General features: G+C 40.7%; 2 protein-coding genes across 7 annotated transcripts; one reads left to right on the plus strand and one right to left on the minus strand.

The window, feature by feature from the left end:
- Positions 1 to 240: 240 nt before the first annotated feature.
- On the minus strand, positions 241 to 6762 carry DIO1 (iodothyronine deiodinase 1). The gene is made up of 4 exons (XM_035122820.3): positions 6134 to 6762; positions 4568 to 4711; positions 3519 to 3718; positions 241 to 2386 (listed from the first exon to the last, which is right to left on the minus strand). Exons 1-4 carry the CDS (start codon positions 6462 to 6464, stop codon positions 2318 to 2320), a joined length of 744 nt encoding a protein of 247 aa, XP_034978711.1. The 5' UTR covers positions 6465 to 6762; the 3' UTR covers positions 241 to 2317.
- YIPF1 (Yip1 domain family member 1) lies at positions 6123 to 18035 on the plus strand. Of its 6 annotated transcripts, none has more exons than XM_035122818.3 (10): positions 6123 to 6256; positions 9513 to 9587; positions 10372 to 10535; positions 11623 to 11703; positions 12355 to 12442; positions 12539 to 12655; positions 13266 to 13432; positions 15471 to 15653; positions 16249 to 16346; positions 17001 to 18035. In XM_035122818.3, the coding sequence occupies exons 2-9, from the start codon at positions 9557 to 9559 to the stop codon at positions 16339 to 16341; spliced, it is 924 nt and encodes a 307-aa protein (XP_034978709.1). In that variant the 5' UTR covers positions 6123 to 6256; positions 9513 to 9556; the 3' UTR covers positions 16342 to 16346; positions 17001 to 18035. The 6 variants fall into 6 exon arrangements, with proteins under 6 accessions (XP_034978709.1, XP_034978707.1, XP_034978708.1 ...); XM_035122816.3 differs by lacking the exon at positions 6123 to 6256 and adding an exon at positions 7279 to 7915; XM_035122817.3 differs by lacking the exon at positions 6123 to 6256 and adding an exon at positions 7915 to 8276.
- Positions 18036 to 18265: the final 230 nt, after the last annotated feature.

The following is an 18265-nucleotide window of genomic DNA, read 5'->3' on the forward strand; positions in this document are numbered from 1 at the left end:
AGAGCATTCAAAGTGGAGTGAACCACTTGTGTAAAAACGTTTAGCTCTCTGTTTCAGAGGTATCCCTGACAGTTTTGATATCCCCTTTTATGAGTATGTGAAGTTCAAGCTTCTTGACAGAAAGATCAAATCAACACCAGAACACACCATGCCAGTCAAGGTTTGATTTTGCTCAGGATAGCAACCCATGGGAACAGGGAGTAAATTATAAACACCCAAGAAAAAACACAAACTGCTGAATGTAACTGAAACTAATTACTTAGTTTATTGATATATAAACAATAATAGAGATGAAAAATTGGAGGTAATGTGAAATAGAATTATAAATGATACAGAATGCATACAGAAAATAGAATATATAGTAATGAATACAAAATATGATTAAATATTTAGCAATTGGATATGATTTGCATATTGAATAACAAATGGCATGCACTGACAAAGCAATCAATCCAAGTGAATAACATAACAGCTATCTCCCTCCAGTCGATCTGTTGTAAATAATTCTACGTTCCTAGCATATTACAGCAATGAAATTCATAGTTCCCAAACATACAGCTGTAGACCAGATTGCGAAGCAAGGTGGAAAGCAGCAGGAAAGGATAAAACCATAAACTGTGCAACATCCCCCTCCCCAAATAAAAGATGGAGAAGAACTGAGCATGCCTTTTATATCAATCAGCAAGGGGACTATGGGGCTGGATCTTTCCATTAATTTTTTTTTCCTTTCAGTTTTACTGTTTGTATGGACAGACTCCCATAAACATGGACCATGTATTACCATAATCCATATGGGAGAAGGAAGAAAGATGATCAAACGAGGCCCTGTTGTACAAGTGGTTTTTCATGAAGGGACCTCTGACACACTTCCAGCATCAGTTTGCCAAAACATGTTATGCTCTCACTTTGTTTAGGCAATATGGTTGCTTTTCTGCCACTCTGCAGAATGCCAAGTCACTGGAAGCCTTGATTGAAAACAGCAAAAATGTGCACTCAGATTCAAGCAGCTTTCACAGGAAAAAGCCAGACATGGTACAATGTCCATTTTAGTCCATCATGACTGTTCTACTGTATGCACAGAACATATCATCATGGTTGGGTGTGATGCACATGTAGGCCGAGCAAGACCCAGATAAGCAATGGCTAGGATCAAAAGGACCATTTGACTAGTCTCAGGTACCCAAAGGGCCTTTGAGCTTGCGGTTTCTCAAAGAGTAGCATTTCCCATCACATGCCATTCTGCTTTTGAAACTGGGAAGAATTTCAAGTGTATTTTGGTAAATATGGCAAGGGTGGAGAACATGTGACCCTCGACATATTGTTGTCCAGGTCCTATCAGGCTATTGCAGCATGTTCAACCAAGCATGCTATATGGCATGGGGTTCCTGGTTTGTTTGTTTTAAGCCAAATGTAAAATAATCTCACGGTACATTTGTATACTTGGGAATGCTTAGAATATCATTTGGTCCTCTTAAGAAGACAGATTCATAGGTAGTGTTAACAACAACAAATAGTGTGCAATAATTGCACACTAGCAACTAACTAGTAGACTAACATTGCTAGTTGGACAGATCCACCTAAAACTGCAGTATTCCTTCCAAGGCATTTGCTCTAGCAATGGTCTGAGTTGGATGAATATTCAGGAATCTTCTTGCATCAAAATCTCTCCTGCATATTATCTATCCAATACAGCCTTAGAAACAGAGAACTTTAAGTGATCTATTATGGAATAAGCCTTCATCTTTCACCAATGCAACCACCGCCATCCAGCATTCTGCAGTTGGTATTTCTCCTTTGCTCCTTTTGACAACCACAATATCAAACAATGATACTTAAAAACAAGCCTGTAAAGATGGTAATGAGACAGTTTGATCATAATAGTTTAGTATATTGTTTCTGTAAATATTTTTTTTTTGTAAATCAGGTCACAGCCCCATGTTTTAAGCTATGACCATCATAGACAAATATTAATAGAAACAAGACTAACAAACCATTACAATATCTCCATTCAGAAATTTGCTAGAACCTTCTCGAATAAACATTCCAAACATTAGACATGCTGCCCATGCCACCGCTCTGTTTTGACTGAGAAAGATCATCTGATCTCCTGAAGAATAGTCCATTCTAGCAGAGGAAGCAGTTGCAAGTGTGCACTTTGCACAATCCAAAAACCTTCTTTCATCTTAGCTGTTTCCAGCTGAATAGCTAATGTTTGGGAGGGACTTACTGGCCAAGGTTCTCCCACCCCCGGCATACAGGCTGTTTAATGTGGCAATCCCTTCATAGGGAGCCACCTACCATGCATTGTTTTATAGTTCTAATTTAGCAGTTTTTCCAAGACTTCACGTACTTCTTCTGGGTGATAATTCCAGGGTCCCACTCCACCCTGTAAAAGAAGAAACACCATTATGTCTCTGAGCGATTTCTAGGGAGGAGGATGCAGGTTGTACAAAAGTGATGCAATTAATTACGGATATTCCTCATCTTCATTAAAAGTATTTAGTGAGACAATATTGGCATCAGCTAATCATTTAACAATTAGATGTCAAAAATAGAATTCAAAATGGTTTGCAATTATACAAATACTATATCTCCCAACTAAGTTATTGTTTTCCATCTCATGTGAGATGAGAGGCAAAATTACACAAGTGATTACACTGGGAGAAAGGGTGAGAAATAAATTCAAGGAACTAAATAAATGCATGCTGTGTTTTTCTGTTAAGAAAAGCAGATTGGATGGTGGTTGTTCTGAACAGATAAGCCGACACATCGCCGTCGTGCATTTCCTTCGGTTTCAAGTCACTCCCAAACTGCTTTTTCTCCCACAAGGTCCCAGGTGCTTGTTCACCCTTACAAATAAGTACATGGAATCCCACAGGGCAAGGGGGAAAGGAGGTAGGTTTGGAAACCTTAAGCTGGAAGAGGGTTAAACACCCCTTTATCTCTAGTCTGCTCAGCTCAGAATGGCAACCCTCCAAACCTGATTTCCTTAACACATTTTCTTGCACATATTTACATGTAATGCATATTTTGCAATTATACAAGCACAAGAGAGAAACACAATGTAGTTGCCAGGGTAGCTAACAGGGTGCCCTCCAGATTTTGTTGGACTAAAACTGCTGGAGTAAAACTCCTGGAGTCTTTTCTCGAAGGCACCACGCTGGTTGCCCCTACAGTAGACTACTGTATCCCTTTCTCTTTAAAGAGATTCAAGTTGCAGTTCTTATAGGATCAAATCTTGGTAAAGTTAATGACATTTAGAAACAGATAGGTAAATTCAGGAGGCCTGCTTAGTCAAGGCGGATTCCAAGTTAACTCTAAAAGAAGACAATGCCATGGACATAGTCTCCACTTTCATGAGAAGGTTCTTGGTTGACCCACACCAGGATAGGAATTATTCTGTACTTTTTCTTAATAATATGATCTAAGGCACTCAGGCTACCCAGACCAACTATCATGTTGTGATACACGCTGTGCTGATTGCAAGGGCCCTACCAAACTAATAACATTTTTATTACCTTGTAGACAATATTTCCCTTTTGAAGGACATAAAGCCTTTCTGGTAGAGCTGCATACTTGGAACTGCTTAGGTTCTCCATTGTGTCTACAACCACTGGACACGAGGGATTCTCTTTCAGTAGGACCTGTGCAGCCTGGATACGCTCTTGGAGGGTTTGATGACTTTTAATTGCAACATTGTTCTTAAAAGCCCATCCATCTAAAGCAAACAGCATGATTAGGCTAATCATATAGCATCTAGCCATAGCAACATTTATTAATATCCCTCAGAATTGTAGAATTGTATGTCGGAGTATTAAGTTGGATAATAAAATTTATATTTTAATCCACAGTTTTTACTGATTTATAAATGAGGCAAACTTGGCAAAAGGTGGTATTCAATTTAAGTTTTATTCAGAGTAGATCTATTAAAATTATTGAACCTAACTTTGCCATGTTTATTAATTTCAATGGGTGCATTCTCAGTGAAACTTAGTTGAATACCACCCAAAGTATTTAAGTCCTCATTTTTAAAATTGATGTGGCTAACCAAGCACCCTAGTTTTTGAAGCATTTGTTTTGATTTTCAATACTGAGACCAAAAGGTTAACATATTTAGATGCATACAAGCACTTTCTTGCATCTTCTAATCCCTTTTAAGAAATTAACAATTAAAACAGATATGGGGAAATCTGTGACCTTCCAGATATTGTTGGACTACAACTCCCATCATCCCTGACCATTGACCATGCTGGCTATGGCTGATGGGAGTAGGAATTCAACAACATCTGGAGACTCACTTGTTTCCTGCTCCTGAATTTAAAATACGCTATAGTAGTTTAGTTACTATCTATGTGCTATGACAGTAATGGGGCACCTGAGGCCCAGGGGTGGGGGGGAAATGTGGCCTTCCAGGCCTTATCCTTAAAACTATCCCCAAGTGATACACCCTCCTCAGCCAGGCTCCTCACTAGCCCTGATTTGTACCCTCCTTGAGTGTTTTTGCTTGACTGGATAGAGAGGGATGTGTGAATGTGTGTAGAAATTACCCATAGTAACCTTGCTTTACCTGAGGCATGAGCTTCTTCAATGTAGATTATAAGGAAATCTGCTGCAAATCTGAAGTCTTCGATGAGCTTCTTGAATTTGCCAAATTTGAACATAAATGAAGGTCAGGTACAGCTTCCAAATGCCACGACCAAAGGCCTATTTTCTGCAACAGACATAAGCAGTCTTCAAAGTGTAATGAAACTTACTATAATTCTAGTGGTTTCCTTAAAAAGTAAGTCAAGAGTTCTGCCACATTCCTTGTACGCAGGACATCTAATATTTGATCCTATGGGAACTCAAACCTTGGGAGACAAGCAGGATGGTATTCTAATAATGTATCCCATTACAGCAAGGATTTCTGCTTGGACAATGGAACTTCCTCTGCTCCTCTGTGCACACCTGCACCCTCCTCAATCTGTCCCATTGGGTTAGGGAAACCCATAGAATGCATTGAATGGGGGAGAGGGAGGAGAAGGAGATGGAACAATTGCCTTAGCTCTATGCCGGATTCCACACATACACTTTCCAGTATGCTAAGGATGCTTCCATTTATATTGCATTTCAAATGGGCCACCCGCAACCTCATAGAATCATATAACGGAAGAGTTGGAAAGGACCATGAGGGTCATCTAGTCCAACCCCAGCAATGCAGGAATCTTTTCAGCAACGTGGGGCTTGAACCCATGACCCTGAGATTAAACGTCTCATGCTCTACTGACTGAGCTAGCCATTACGATCTTCATGGTATCACCCTTTCATGACAGTATGAAATATCTTTCTTTGGTTCTTATTCCAAAACACATTTTGCCTCAGTCATACTCGACAACCAAGAATGCGCAGGCCATACAGTGTAAGTTTTGAGTGTGTGCACATGCATGCTTTCACGTTTCTGTGCATTTTAAAGACAGTCCAGTTACTTATTAGAAAGTGCAGCTTAATGATTTAAGAGTATGTTGTAAGAGAGAGCAAAGTGCGTTTTCTGTTCGTTCTTTATCCTGACAGTACCTTTGGGCAACCTGGAGCTTTAGTAATCACTCTTTTCTAGACCTACATCATGCGCTTAAAACAAATTAAATGCATTTTCAAAGCATATGGTTACCAGAAACTGCCGTTTTCTCTCCTCCCTCTTGCCAGAACTACAATTCCTTACATCCTGACCAGTTCCCATAATTCTTTGAGGGAAGTCATGTGCTTTGAACGTATGGTCTGGATCTGCCCAGGGAGAAGAGAGTCTGAGATCTGCTGCTTACTTACTGGAGTTCTTCTCAAGTCATTAATATGCACATGAAGGAGAGACCTTGCCATTTCACCACCCAATTTGTTCACAGTTAATTCCAGATAGTTATATCTGGTCTGAGTTGTTTTGTGCCTTTTGTAACCTTCCCCAATTTTTTAAATATGTTCTGGCTCAATTCAGGCTGCACACCCACCCACTTAATTATTGTTTAATGTGGTGTCTAAATTGTCAAACCATGATTCATGATAAGCTAACAGTACAGAATCAGGAACCATGTTTTGAAATGAGTTGCCAAACTGCCGTTTGTGTTAACAAATACCAGGAGACCTTTAAAAATCTTCAACTTACCTTGCATGAAGTCCAGTATGTGACGTATTTCCCCTCTAAAATCTACTAGAGGGGTGTTAGGAGCAGGACAGCCTTGAGACGCCTCGTCTTCTAGCCTTTGCCATCTGACTTTCAAGACAAAGAGTAAGTACTGGAGACTGAAGAAAGTTGGACCCCAGTTTTCATAGTTGAAATTGGGGTTTCTTGCCATACTGCTCTTTCCCCCTTGTTTCAAAATGTATCTCTTCACGGTAGCTGGGAATAAGATCAAGCAGATTTTACCAATAGCCGTAAAGAAGCACACTTCAAAGAGAATCCAGAACTTTTGCACAAGTGTCCTGATTTTGAACATCTTGCCAGAATGAGAGACTGCTGTGTTGTGCAAAGTAGAGAAAGCGGGAAAGAGGGGGAAAGGTAGATGAAATAGCTTAGCTTTTGAACATGCATATGCAAGACTTCTGCTATTGGCTCATCAACTGCCAACTGCCATTCTAAAGGTTACGGTAAGTGAAATGTTAATCAGAATAAATAGTTTGCAGTTTCCAGGAATCAAGGGTGTATCCCTTCTGCTGTGCTGTAGGGTTTGTACTTGTTCCAATAGTATTTTCGTGCACCAATTATTACTGTACTGCTGGATCACATTTTAGAATGATCTAATTTGTTTGAACTGAGGAATATGAACAGGAATTTAATTTTTTGTTTGTTTTTTAATCAGAATTCCTGACACAACCCCCCCCCCCCGCAACTTGACTTCTTTAGAAAAGTAAGTGTGGCCCTTGTGCATACCAGCTGTATGGATAATTCCCATCTCCCTTTAATATCCTATTGCTATTTGTATTGTGCATGTACGCTGCTGCACTTGCTCTCACAACAGCCACTGTTCCCATTTCACATATGAAAGCAAAATGCTTGAGGCTGTGTGGCAGCTGAGGACTTCTGGTTGTTGTTGTTTTTTTACAGCTGGGCAATCCAATAAGCATAAAGATTAAGTAACAGGTTTGGTCTACTGTATTGAGTCTCTGAACAACACGGTTGTGAAAGACTAGGGAGCTGTCGGGAAGAAAACAAACCTGTTTATCGGCGTCCCCCTACTCAATTCCCACACATCTCTTTTGGAGGGAGCGTTTCTTCATCCCTTTAAGGGAGGATGTAACAGTTTGCTCCGCCTACATGGGCTGAAAGCTTCCTAGCGAGATCATTAAGGAGGGTCGTGTGAAGGCGGTACTGCTGCGCGGCTCATCGGAGCAGAGAACCGGGTTCTTGAAATCATCCTTCCAGTAGCACCTTAGAGACCAACTAAGTTTGTCATAGGTCTGTCTCATACCTATGACAAACTTAGTTGGTCTCTAAGGTGCTACTGGAAGGATTTTTTTTGTTTGTCTTGAAATCATCGTGCGAGGAGGGAAAGAGGCTGTTTGAATGAGTAACAAGTTCAATAACCTGCAGGCAGCCAGCCCTTGGAGCTTACTTACTCCCAAGGGAGCATGCACAGGACTGCAGCTTGTCCTTTACAGGCAGCTCTGCAAAAAGCAGTGCGGCAGCTTGGAAGGTTGTCACATTTATTGCGGCACAAGCTTCCGCACACCTAATCTCACCTACCGCGATAAATCTGCTGGGCTTTATAAGGCGCCCCGTGCCAACTGGAGGCGCTGCTCGCTTTCTCTTTAAAGGGAGGGGACAGGAGAGCGACAGAGAGATGCGCCGGTTGGCTCGCGCCTCTTAAAGGGCGCCCTGTCTCTTTAAGGAGGAGAGAAGTTAAGGCCGCCGCCGAGCCCTTGCCGTTTCCGGCAACACAGGCCCTCGGTACGTAGCGTCTCTTCTTTGGCACCGGGAGGTAGTGGCCGCGGCGGCGCCTCGGGCAGTGGGTGAGGGCCCACCCTGCGGCCTGGCCCAAAGGGAGGCTTCACACGTTAGGGGGAAGGGAAAGAGAGAGAGACCCGTGCCTGCGCGGGTGGAGGAACACCACCCACTTGCCGGCTCCCTGGCGCGCAGACGCCACGTTCGAATGATGCAGCCGGGGGCTTATTCATTGCGCCTAAATAGGACCGCAGGGAAGGGAAGCGATGGCTGTTGCCCCTCTCTTCCCGCCATCAGAGGCATCTCTTAATGCAGATCATGGTTCCCTCCTTCGTGTCCTTTAACCGCCTTAGCAGTGCCAACTAGGGTGGGTTTTCTCCCCCGCAGCCGTGTTTATGGCATTAAATATGGAAGTGGAGGCTTCAGACAGCGGCGGTGATTTGCATGGAACTGGGAAGTGGTTTTGGGCTGAATGGAACTGGGAAGTGGTTTTGGGACTGGGAAGTGGTTTTGGGTTTTGCGCAAGGCTGCTGGTTACATCAAGGCTTGTCTCTTGCTACGATTTCAGTCTCCATATAATAAAAGCTTGGAAGTTAGCTTCCTGAGTCCCCCAAAAGCACTTCAGGGTTGGGTTTTTTCTGCTTTTTTTGGGGGTGGTGGTGGTGGCGGCTGTTAGGCACTGGATAGTTCTCTCCTTCCCTGATGGAAGACTGCAGTAGCCAGAATACCTACCTGCCTGCTTTCCCATATCTTGACCACTACAGATTTCCAGTAGGATATTCCGTCAGGAACCTTAGGACTTGAATGATAAAGCAGCATGAAACTGCTTCTGAGGAAGTGCCCCTAGATTTTGTGTATGTGGTGTAAGAAGCAGCAAGAGCACTAGGAAAGAGATTGGGGGCTAATATGACCACTTAGTAAGACAGCCATCCAGGGCAACCGTAGCTGTATGGATCTGGCAGCTTTTCACCATACCGCAGTAAATCACCAAAGAGGAATCATTGGCAGTGATGCAGATTTGTGGGGCATTTGACACGCTCACAGATACAGTGCAGCCTTCATCCTGTGTGTTTGTGACTTTGCACAAGGCAAAGATGTCTAATATATTATTTAAAAAAGATTAGGAATCATGTTTGGATTTCTAGCAGAGATCAGCTTGCTTTTTTGTTTGTGTGATTTAGGCCTTAGACTTTTGAGTTTGCTTTTTGTACTCTAGTTTATTATATTAATTGCCAGAAAGGTATTTACACCCAGGTCAGTTGGCTTGTATAAGTTTCTATTAAAAAAGCTGTAGTAAGGAGGGATTGCTTTCCTTTCCCCCTGTTATAGTCTTCCTGAGCTGTTTATTTGTGATCCTCGGATGAAGGGTGGTATAGAAATTTAGTAAATAATAATAATTCTGCCCATTATATCTGTATTTATACCATTCTCCTTATTGCTTGTAGCAATCTGGATGAAGTGGACTAATCTTGTTGGCAGTTTCTTCAGATTTCCAGGATGTTTCATAGATTCCAGAGTTCTGTGATTCAGTTTTGTCAATATGTGAATAATAGAGTTCCATTTTTAATTTGAAATTGTATTTAATCTGCTCCATGTTTTCCAGCTATTTTTCACTTCTGAGCACTTTGTTGGGACATTGGTGCATGAATGGCAACTGTGGATGACCTAAAGTTTCATGGTAACTTATAAAATTACACTTAAAGTCTCTGAATTATTCTGCAGTATGTGCATGGGGCTATTGCATTAATACCACTTATATAATTAATCCATGTTTCATAATGCACAGTCTTGTGAGCGCAACATCACTGCTGATTGTTTTAAAAGAAGTGTTTATCAGTTATGGAACTGAGCTCAGTTGTCTCTACATAATGGGAATATTATGTGGAAAGTGATAGAGCATTTTGCACATGAAGAGTGCATTAAGTAATAGCTTAAAGTTCTGCCAATTTGCTACCGGTAGGTGCTTATTCTAATTAGGACTGAAAGCCCAGTTACATTTCCTCCAGTTAGGTAGTATGCCACTGGTTCAAATGTATAGAAAGCCAACAGTTACAGCAGACAAATAGGAGGTGTGACTCCTTTTGGAGCTTGCCATCGGTGAAAATTGCTGTAGATGTGAACTGTTTCTGTTCTGGCAGTCTACGGCTGTTCTAATTACTTAAAATGTGTGGGGGTTTATAACATTTGTATTAATTTGTCTTCTGCACCTATTTATTTGTTTCTGTGCTGTTCCTGTCTAGTGAACTCAACCCTAGGGTGTAGATTCAGGTCTGTCATCAGCTAGTGTGCAAGAGGTAGACCAGAAGCACATCTTACTTGAAAAAATAAAATCTTTTTAAATGGGCACCAACACAAGCTTTGCACCATAATGATGGGATAGCCCTACTAATTCCATACAGTTGCATGCCCTGACAGTTAGCAATGTGAAAATCTAAACTTTATTGGAATGATTTGTTTTTCAGAATTTGATGATGCAGCCAATCTGTTGGCAGCAAATCCGGATGCTGTCACAATAAGCATTGATGAACCAGCTGAGAAACAAAAAACAAAGCATGGACATCTGCAAGATTCTGGGAGAGAGGAGGATGATGAGCTATTGGGGACAGATGATTCTGATAAGACTGAGGTTAGAGGGCAATGTAAAGACATTTTCTGACAAACTGATTTTCTTTCTCAAGCTTTTAATTAGTACAACAGCTACTTTCAATAAATTGAATATGTTGTGTGTAAATAGCAGCAGAAGCCACTCGGGGTAGTTATCTGTGAGAAGGAGAAAACATAGGATAGTCCTTAGCCAGGCTGCTTTATAGCAAAAAGATTGTATTCCTGAGAAGTTTAATACCCCAGACAGGGTGTTGGATGGGTTCCTAGTCTTCCTAGAGAAGTAGGCACAGTATTGGAAGATATCTCATGGGGCGTAGGTTGAAATGGGGATAGGAGAGCTTTTTTGTTATCATTATGCATGCTGTTTTCTCTGTTAGCTCTGAGCTGGTTTGTGAAAGTGCTCTCGTACTTATTACAATCTCACGTGGTAAGCACTGCATTAATGGTTTGGGGCACTTGTCTATGTAAGCAGATATTGAAGAAAAATAATTAACTTCAGGATATTCCCTGTGAAAACTGTTCTACATGGCTTGTTGGTACCCTTTTATTGAATTACTATGCAATAAGACTTCTTTCTTTCTTTCTTTCTTTCTTTCTTTCTTTCTTTCTTTCTTTCTTTCTTTCTTTCTTTCTTTCTTTCTTTCTAGCCACTGGAAGATTTGTTCAGTGGCAATACTTTCCCCACTTTGACCAGAGGAGTGTGAATCCTCTGGAGTGCTGTGTGTGGCTTTCCCACAGGACTGTAAATTGGAAGAGATTCTATATAGCACATATAACAGGCAGTGTTGAAATAGATGCTTCCTGAGTGGAGTGGCTAGAGTTGACTGAAGGACATGGGGTACCAGGTTGTCTGAACTTGTGGCCAGTGGCTTGACAATACCACACACACTGTTTCAGAAAGGTGGGCTTGGAGAATTAGGAGGGTGGTAACAATAATATATTTGGCATACATTTTGTTGAAAAAAATTTCTTTCAAGTTGAAATGTCTTTCCACACTTTGCTCAAAGATATTTGCAATTCCTGTGAGTTAAAAAGACCTGCCTGTTAAAATGACACCCTAATACTGAATTAGCAATCTTTTTCTCTTCTTCTAAAATCTTATATTCCAGTTGCTTGCCGGACAGAAGAAAAGTGCCCCGTTCTGGACATTTGAGTATTACCAAACATTTTTTGATGTCGATACATACCAGGTTTGTAATCTGCAGTAATGTCTCTATTAAGACACCATGCACGAGTGTTCTTCAGCTTGCTTTTTTGTGCATAACAGTTTGGCAGAGCTGGTAGTACATAGTACTATCTGCAGCTGTTCAGAGTTCATCATGTTTCCATATTCAAACAAAAAAATATATACAAATGAGTCATTCTTTTTGAAAATGTATCTGGCCTGCTGCCTCTCCCTGCCACTTGAAATTGTCAATACCGATAATGCATGTGTGATTACTACTTTTGTAGCACTATTATAATTCTTATCAGCAGAGTTTGCTGTGCACTTCAGTCTCTGGAGTTCTGTCCACAAATGCAACCTGTTATTCAAAGTGTTGCATGCTTGCACCCTTTACTAGTGTGTGCTGAGTCATCAAATGTAAATGGCAGCTTAACTGTGGATGTTAACTATGGAAATAATAGGATGATGTTATGCAGCAATATAAGAAGTAGGTGGGGAGGAGGGATAAGCAAACCATTCTTACAACTGAGGCAAGAAGAAAATATAGAGGGGATAGCCAGACAACTGTGCCATTTCAAACACTCAAAGCAATTATCTAGTTCAGATGTCACAATAATTTAATAATTTAATTAAAATCATTTATCTTCAGTCAAATATTTTGTATTACTTTTATTAGGTCCTCGACAGAATCAAAGGTTCTGTTTTTCCGGTACCAGGGAAAAACTTTGTAAGACTGTATATTCGAAGTAATCCAGATCTTTATGGTACGTGCAAATGCTAAAATGGTCATGAAATAACTTAATCCCCCCCCCCACTGGGTCAGTCAGAATAAATGATCTTTTGCTTTTGTTTCCATTAAGGTCCCTTTTGGATATGTGCCACATTAGTCTTTGCCATTGCTATCAGTGGCAACCTTTCGAAATTTTTCATCCATCTGGGCAAACCTGATTTCCATTATGTGCCTGAATTCCGAAAAGGTTTGTGTTGAAAACTGTATTCCAAATAACATTTGAGTTCCCGGTGGTTCACTGTTCTAGCCAAGATAACAGAAGAAAAAATTTAAGATACAATTGACCACCATATAAAAGGAGACATGGGTTTTGTTCCAAAGTACATGGCAGTTCAAGATACTAAGTTCCTCACCAAACTAGAAGAAAGGAAGGGGCTGTAGATATGGTGTGTATAATATTGCCTGACCTAGACCGAGAGCTTAGGCAAGTGAAGACAGGAATGGCTTAGGGAGCAGCCAGGCAGAACTGGGTGACCATAGGAGAATGCATGTATCAGGTAATTGCTTAGTTATGTATGGGAGTTGTCTTATAGAGGCTCAGTAACATTGGCAGCCTAATTCAGTGTTCACTCTTACTGAGTGACAGAGATAACAGAGGCATATTTTAAGGTGTGTCAATATGCAGCCCAGGGCAGCCTGTGAGACCTGATTTCAAAAGGTTAACTGCTGCCAGATGATTATCAATCAAACACACTGTAATGCAGCTAACTGTTATGTAGTTTTAATTTACATCCTATGATGTCATAGCCTTGATTATTTTGCTGTGATTCTGAGTGCTGAAATAAATCTCTTTACAGTGTCCATAGCTGCTACAGCCATCTATGCATATGCCTGGCTAGTTCCTCTAGCTCTCTGGGGATTTCTTATGTGGAGAAACAGTAAAGTTGTGAACATTGTATCCTACTCATTTCTTGAGATTGTGTGCGTTTACGGCTATTCACTTTTCATTTATATTCCAACAGCGGTAAGTTCAATATAATAATAATAATAATAATAATAATAATAATAATAATAATAATAATAATAAATTAATAAATAATTTATTTATTTATTATTTATACCCCGCCCATCTGGCCGGGTCTCCCCAGCCACTCTGGGCGGCTTCCAACAGAAAATTACAACACAATAATCTATTAAACATTAAAAGCCTCCCTGAACAGGGCTGCCTTCAGATGTCTTCTAAAAGTCTGGTAGTTGTTTTCCTTTTTGACATCTGTTGGGAGGGCGTTCCACAGGGCAGGCGCCGCCACCGAGAAGGCCCTCTGCCTAGTTCCCTGCAACTTGGCTTCTCGCAACGAGGGAACCGCCAGAAGGCCCTTGGTGCTGGACCTCAGTGTCCGGGCAGAATGATGGAGGTGGAGACGCTCCTTCAGGTATACTGGACCGAGGCCATTTAGGGCTTTAAAGGTCAGCACCAACACTTTGAATTGTGCTCGGAAACGTACTGGGAGCCAATGTAGATCTTTCAAGACCGGTGTTATGTGGTCTCGGCGGCCGCTCCCAGTCACCAGTCTAGCTGCCGCATTCTGGATTAGTTGTAGTTTCTGAGTCACCTTCAAGGGTAGCCCCACATAGCGCGCATTGCAGTAGTCCAAGCGGGAGATAACCAGAGCATGCACCACTCTGGCAAGACAGTCTGCAGGCAGGTAGGGTCTCAGCCTGCGTACCAGATGGAGCTGATAGACAGCTGCCCTGGACACAGAATTGACCTGCTCCTCCATGGACAGCTGTGAGTCCAAAATGACTCCCAGGCTGCACACCTGGTCTTTCAGGGGCACAGTTACCCCATTCAGAACCAGGGAATCCTCCACACCTGCCCGCCTCCTGTCCCCCACAAACAGTACTTCTGTCTTGTCAGGATTCAACCTCAATCTGTTAGCCGCCATCCATCCTCCATAAAGAATTCCTGAGTATATGAAAAGTCTTGAGGAAGTGCTGAATAAATTGTTTTGATTTTTAAAAATAATATAAACAGATCAATGCAGCTTGCTGAAATTTTACATGGGAAGTTTAGGTGAGAAATCCATGCACGGCCCGCTTAATTCACTATGGAAATACTGGAAAAAATTCACTGAGATTTGCCCTAACTGCAGAAATTTGCATACATAATTTAATCAAAACTAAGGAAGGGATGCTTCTCTCTACTCGCTGTTCCCTCGAGCTGTTATGCACATGGATTCCATGCACTATGCTGTTTCAAGTGGCTACACTGAAGAATACTTTTCTGTAGGGCTGTTGCTTCAACATGGGTACCATCTGAGATGCTTTTGGAATTTTTTGACAGATCCTTTTTTTGAGACCCCCTTAGTTGACATGTGAAACAAAAATTTTGTGTATTGTGTATCATAAGTACCTTAACTTGTTCAGGGGAGGGATTGAAGGTGGATTTTGGATAGTAGCAATGCAGAATATTTTCCAGGAAATAGCCATTGCCTACTGTTCACTACACAGCTAAGTGCCATTTAAAGTGGTGCCTCGCAAGATGAATTTAATTTGTTCCGCGAGTCAATTCGTTTTGCGAAAAATTCATCTTGCGAATCGCGGTTTCCCATAGGAATGCATTGAAATTTCTTTTTTGCCCATAGGAACGCATTAATTAAATTTCAATGCATTCCTATGGGAAACCGCGATTCGCAAGATGAATTTTTCGCAAAACGAATTTGTCTTGCGAGTCACCATCAGACCGCAAGACGCATTTGTCTTGCGAAAAATTCGTCTTGCAGGGCATTCGTCTTGCGAGGTACCACTGTACATGTCAAGTATTCCAATATGCATTATCGTGCACTGCATTGGGGGCAGCAGTTCTAGATTATGTCTTGAAGAGCAGCCAGTTTATAACTTTACTCAGTATTGAGTTCAAGACATTCATTATATATAGAAACCGTTTGTGGGTGCTCTTACTAATTTTCTCATTAAAATCCAGAAAATTCTGTTTCTGTAAGATTTTTTCTGATTCAAACCAGCAAAAACTAGAACTGCATTTCCTTTCTTTTTATTTACAGATCTTGTGGATTATTCCGCAGAAAGCTCTCAGATGGGTTTTGGTGGTATTTGCTTTGTGCCTTTCAGGATCTGTCTTAGTGATGACATTTTGGCCTGCTGTTAGAGATGACAACCGAAGGATTGCTGTGGCTACAATTGTGACTGTGGTACTTCTCAATGCCTTGCTTGCTGTTGGTTGCTTGGTATGATAGCTGTTTTCTAATTTTTCAATAGTTTTTTCTTAGGTCAGTTTTCATGAACAGTTAAAAGCTTTACCTATGGAGACCTTTATTCATGGAGAAAATCTGCAATCCTCGCAGATAAAATATGTAAATGTGGTTGTTCTTACTGTAAATATATCTAGAAACGGGATTTCTGTACCAAGTCATGTCTACAAATGCTTATCAGTGACTGGCTTAACACCTGTTTTAAGTGGCTAATATATTGGAGTAGGGTATAAAAGCAGTATGTTGAACATGTTTAAATCCCATGCCTTGAGCACTTGCTAGTGTAAACTCTTTTGGCTTTTGTAAATACCCGGGAAATGTTAGTTTTGGTACCTTTCATATAATTACTGTAATTGATGTTAGAATCTGTTTTTGTTTCATTTGTTCACTAAATCAATATAGTTGGTATTTCAGTCGTCTTTTAAAAATCTAGTAGTAAAGCTAATGGTTGTCTTACATCTTCCCTGCCCCCACATAAGCAAAACAAAGGTAAAAAGTAAAGTAAAAAGGTTAACCTGTGATATTCGTAATATACTATTGTCCCTTCTTCTCACCTTCCTCAATAATGTAGGCATACTTTTTTGATGCCCCTGAACTGGATGTTGTTATGCCAACTACTGCACTTCCACAAAATGTAACAATAAGAGCAATAAAGGAACAGTAACTAAGGTAAGCATTTCAAAAGTTACGCCCTATGTTGGTGGTCTTGCTAACTCACTTCAATTTAAGCAGTGAATTCTATGTTAAGTGTGCTTGGGTTCTCAATTTTGCTCACAACTGCATAGTATCTTGTGATGATTCTTGGTGAAGTGTGAGAAAATGCTGTAAACCCACTTATCACTCCCCACCCTCCCATTTAGACAAAGTACATCTGACAATTCTCTACGTTATAGCTAATTAAACATGACTGCCTCTGTATGCTAACAGGCTTGCTTCAGCGCTTACCTGTATCCTTCTGGGTGCATTTCATGGATATGATCATTTTTTTGTTACCAGATGAATATTTCTACAGATTATAATTAGAATTGGAATACATGAGGGCCCACATCTAAAATCTGAATACGTTCTATTAAAATAAAAATGGACCTTTGCAATATATCTGGTACAATTAAAACACATTAACAAACCTTGCAAAACTGCAACAAACTAAGAAGTGCTTCAGAACAAGGACAAATGCAAGTTTACAGGTTTTGCTCTCCTTTCTAAGTTTTTTTATTCTGGACAAATTGTGTAGACATTAGCAAAGATGCTCTAGAACTTGATGCCTTCAGCATTCTGTATTTTAGATTTATAATACTGGCTTACCTGTCTTTCCCTCCTCAGATATATATTTCTTCATCTGTGGGATATTGCTTTATTGGGGCTTTCCCATATTGAAAAAAAGAAAACCCAAAAGATATGAAAAGAAGCATCAGCGAAAGCCAAAAGTTCTTAATGACACATCAGCAAAACCGTCTAAATTCATAGTATCTGACACTTGAATGATCAACTAGTAATGGACTTAGTTGAAATTCTGCTCTGTTGAAGCAAAAGATACAAAAGGTTTCAGTTCAGTGGAATCAATTTCACCTGGAGATTTGAATCCTAAAAATTTCAGCTGTAGATTTAAACCCTAATAATTTATTATTTTTTATCTTAATTATCTGCATAATTCTTGTTTTGTCATAAAATAAAAATGACTCAAAATGCCACCAACATTTCTAAATATTTCTTCCCAAAAGCCTGTATATTTTGCTGTATTTATAATACACCATCAGCATCCACAGGATTTTTGGGGGAGGATGGGAGCATATGCATACAAGCATAGTTATCGCTAATTTTTGCTCAGAGAAGACCAATTTAAATTAGTGGACCCAAGTTAGTCATGTTCATTCATTTCAGAAAGTCTACTCTGAGTGGGACTAGCATTGGATACAAACCATAATATTTTTATGAGTTTGTGGGTCGCAGCCCTCTATAATCCCTGGACCCAGAAGGTGTTAGAATTTAATCAAGGCTTGTGTGTTAAGCTGAGTGCTAGACACTTCTGATTCCTGGATGCAGCAAGTGTTAAAAGCTAATTAAGCCAGGCTAGCGCAATGGGCCATTAAGAGGACCAAGGATCAAAGTGCTGCTTGTGCTAGATTGGCAAAAGGCGGGCCTTCCCTCCTTCAACAGATAAAGCCAGAGTGTAGAGAAGAGGAGCTAGGAAACTGTAAACTGAAGAGACAGCAAGGTGGGTGGGGGAGCAGTGTTTGATGTCTGTCTGAACCCAAGTCTGTGGCTATGAGAGAAGACCCTTTTGGGGAGTCTGCTGTGAGCCCCTCCATCATAGGCTCAGGTTGTATATATGTGTAAATAAACCATATATCATAAAGACACCAGTCTCTGCTGTGTCTCATTTCCAAAAGGAAACCCTTTGGACCCTGCACCACTCAGAGATTGGGGTGGCATGCAACAATATATACCAGGGCCAGCCCACCCATGAGGCCAGGTGAAGCAACCACTGTTTGTTGACTGCAAGGCTGACAGAACCAGCACATGAAGGTCGCAGACTGGGCTCGTATTCAACAAGAAATTGGACATTCACTGCTAATACTATAGCTTTA

The sequence above is a fragment of the Zootoca vivipara genome, chromosome 7, assembly GCF_965207765.1.
Source record: "Zootoca vivipara chromosome 7, rZooViv2.hap1.1, whole genome shotgun sequence".
Lineage (NCBI taxonomy): Eukaryota > Metazoa > Chordata > Lepidosauria > Squamata > Lacertidae > Zootoca > Zootoca vivipara.

Excerpts from the sequence above, each read along its gene's own strand:
- YIPF1 (XM_035122818.3), top strand. The coding sequence starts at position 9,557 with ATGGCAACTGTGGATGACCTAAAGTTTCATG. Across the intron at positions 9,588-10,371 it reads GGATGACCTAAAGTTTCATG|AATTTGATGATGCAGCCAAT; the intron begins GTAACTTATAAA and ends TTTGTTTTTCAG. Across the intron at positions 13,433-15,470 it reads TCATTTATATTCCAACAGCG|ATCTTGTGGATTATTCCGCA; the intron begins GTAAGTTCAATA and ends TTTTATTTACAG.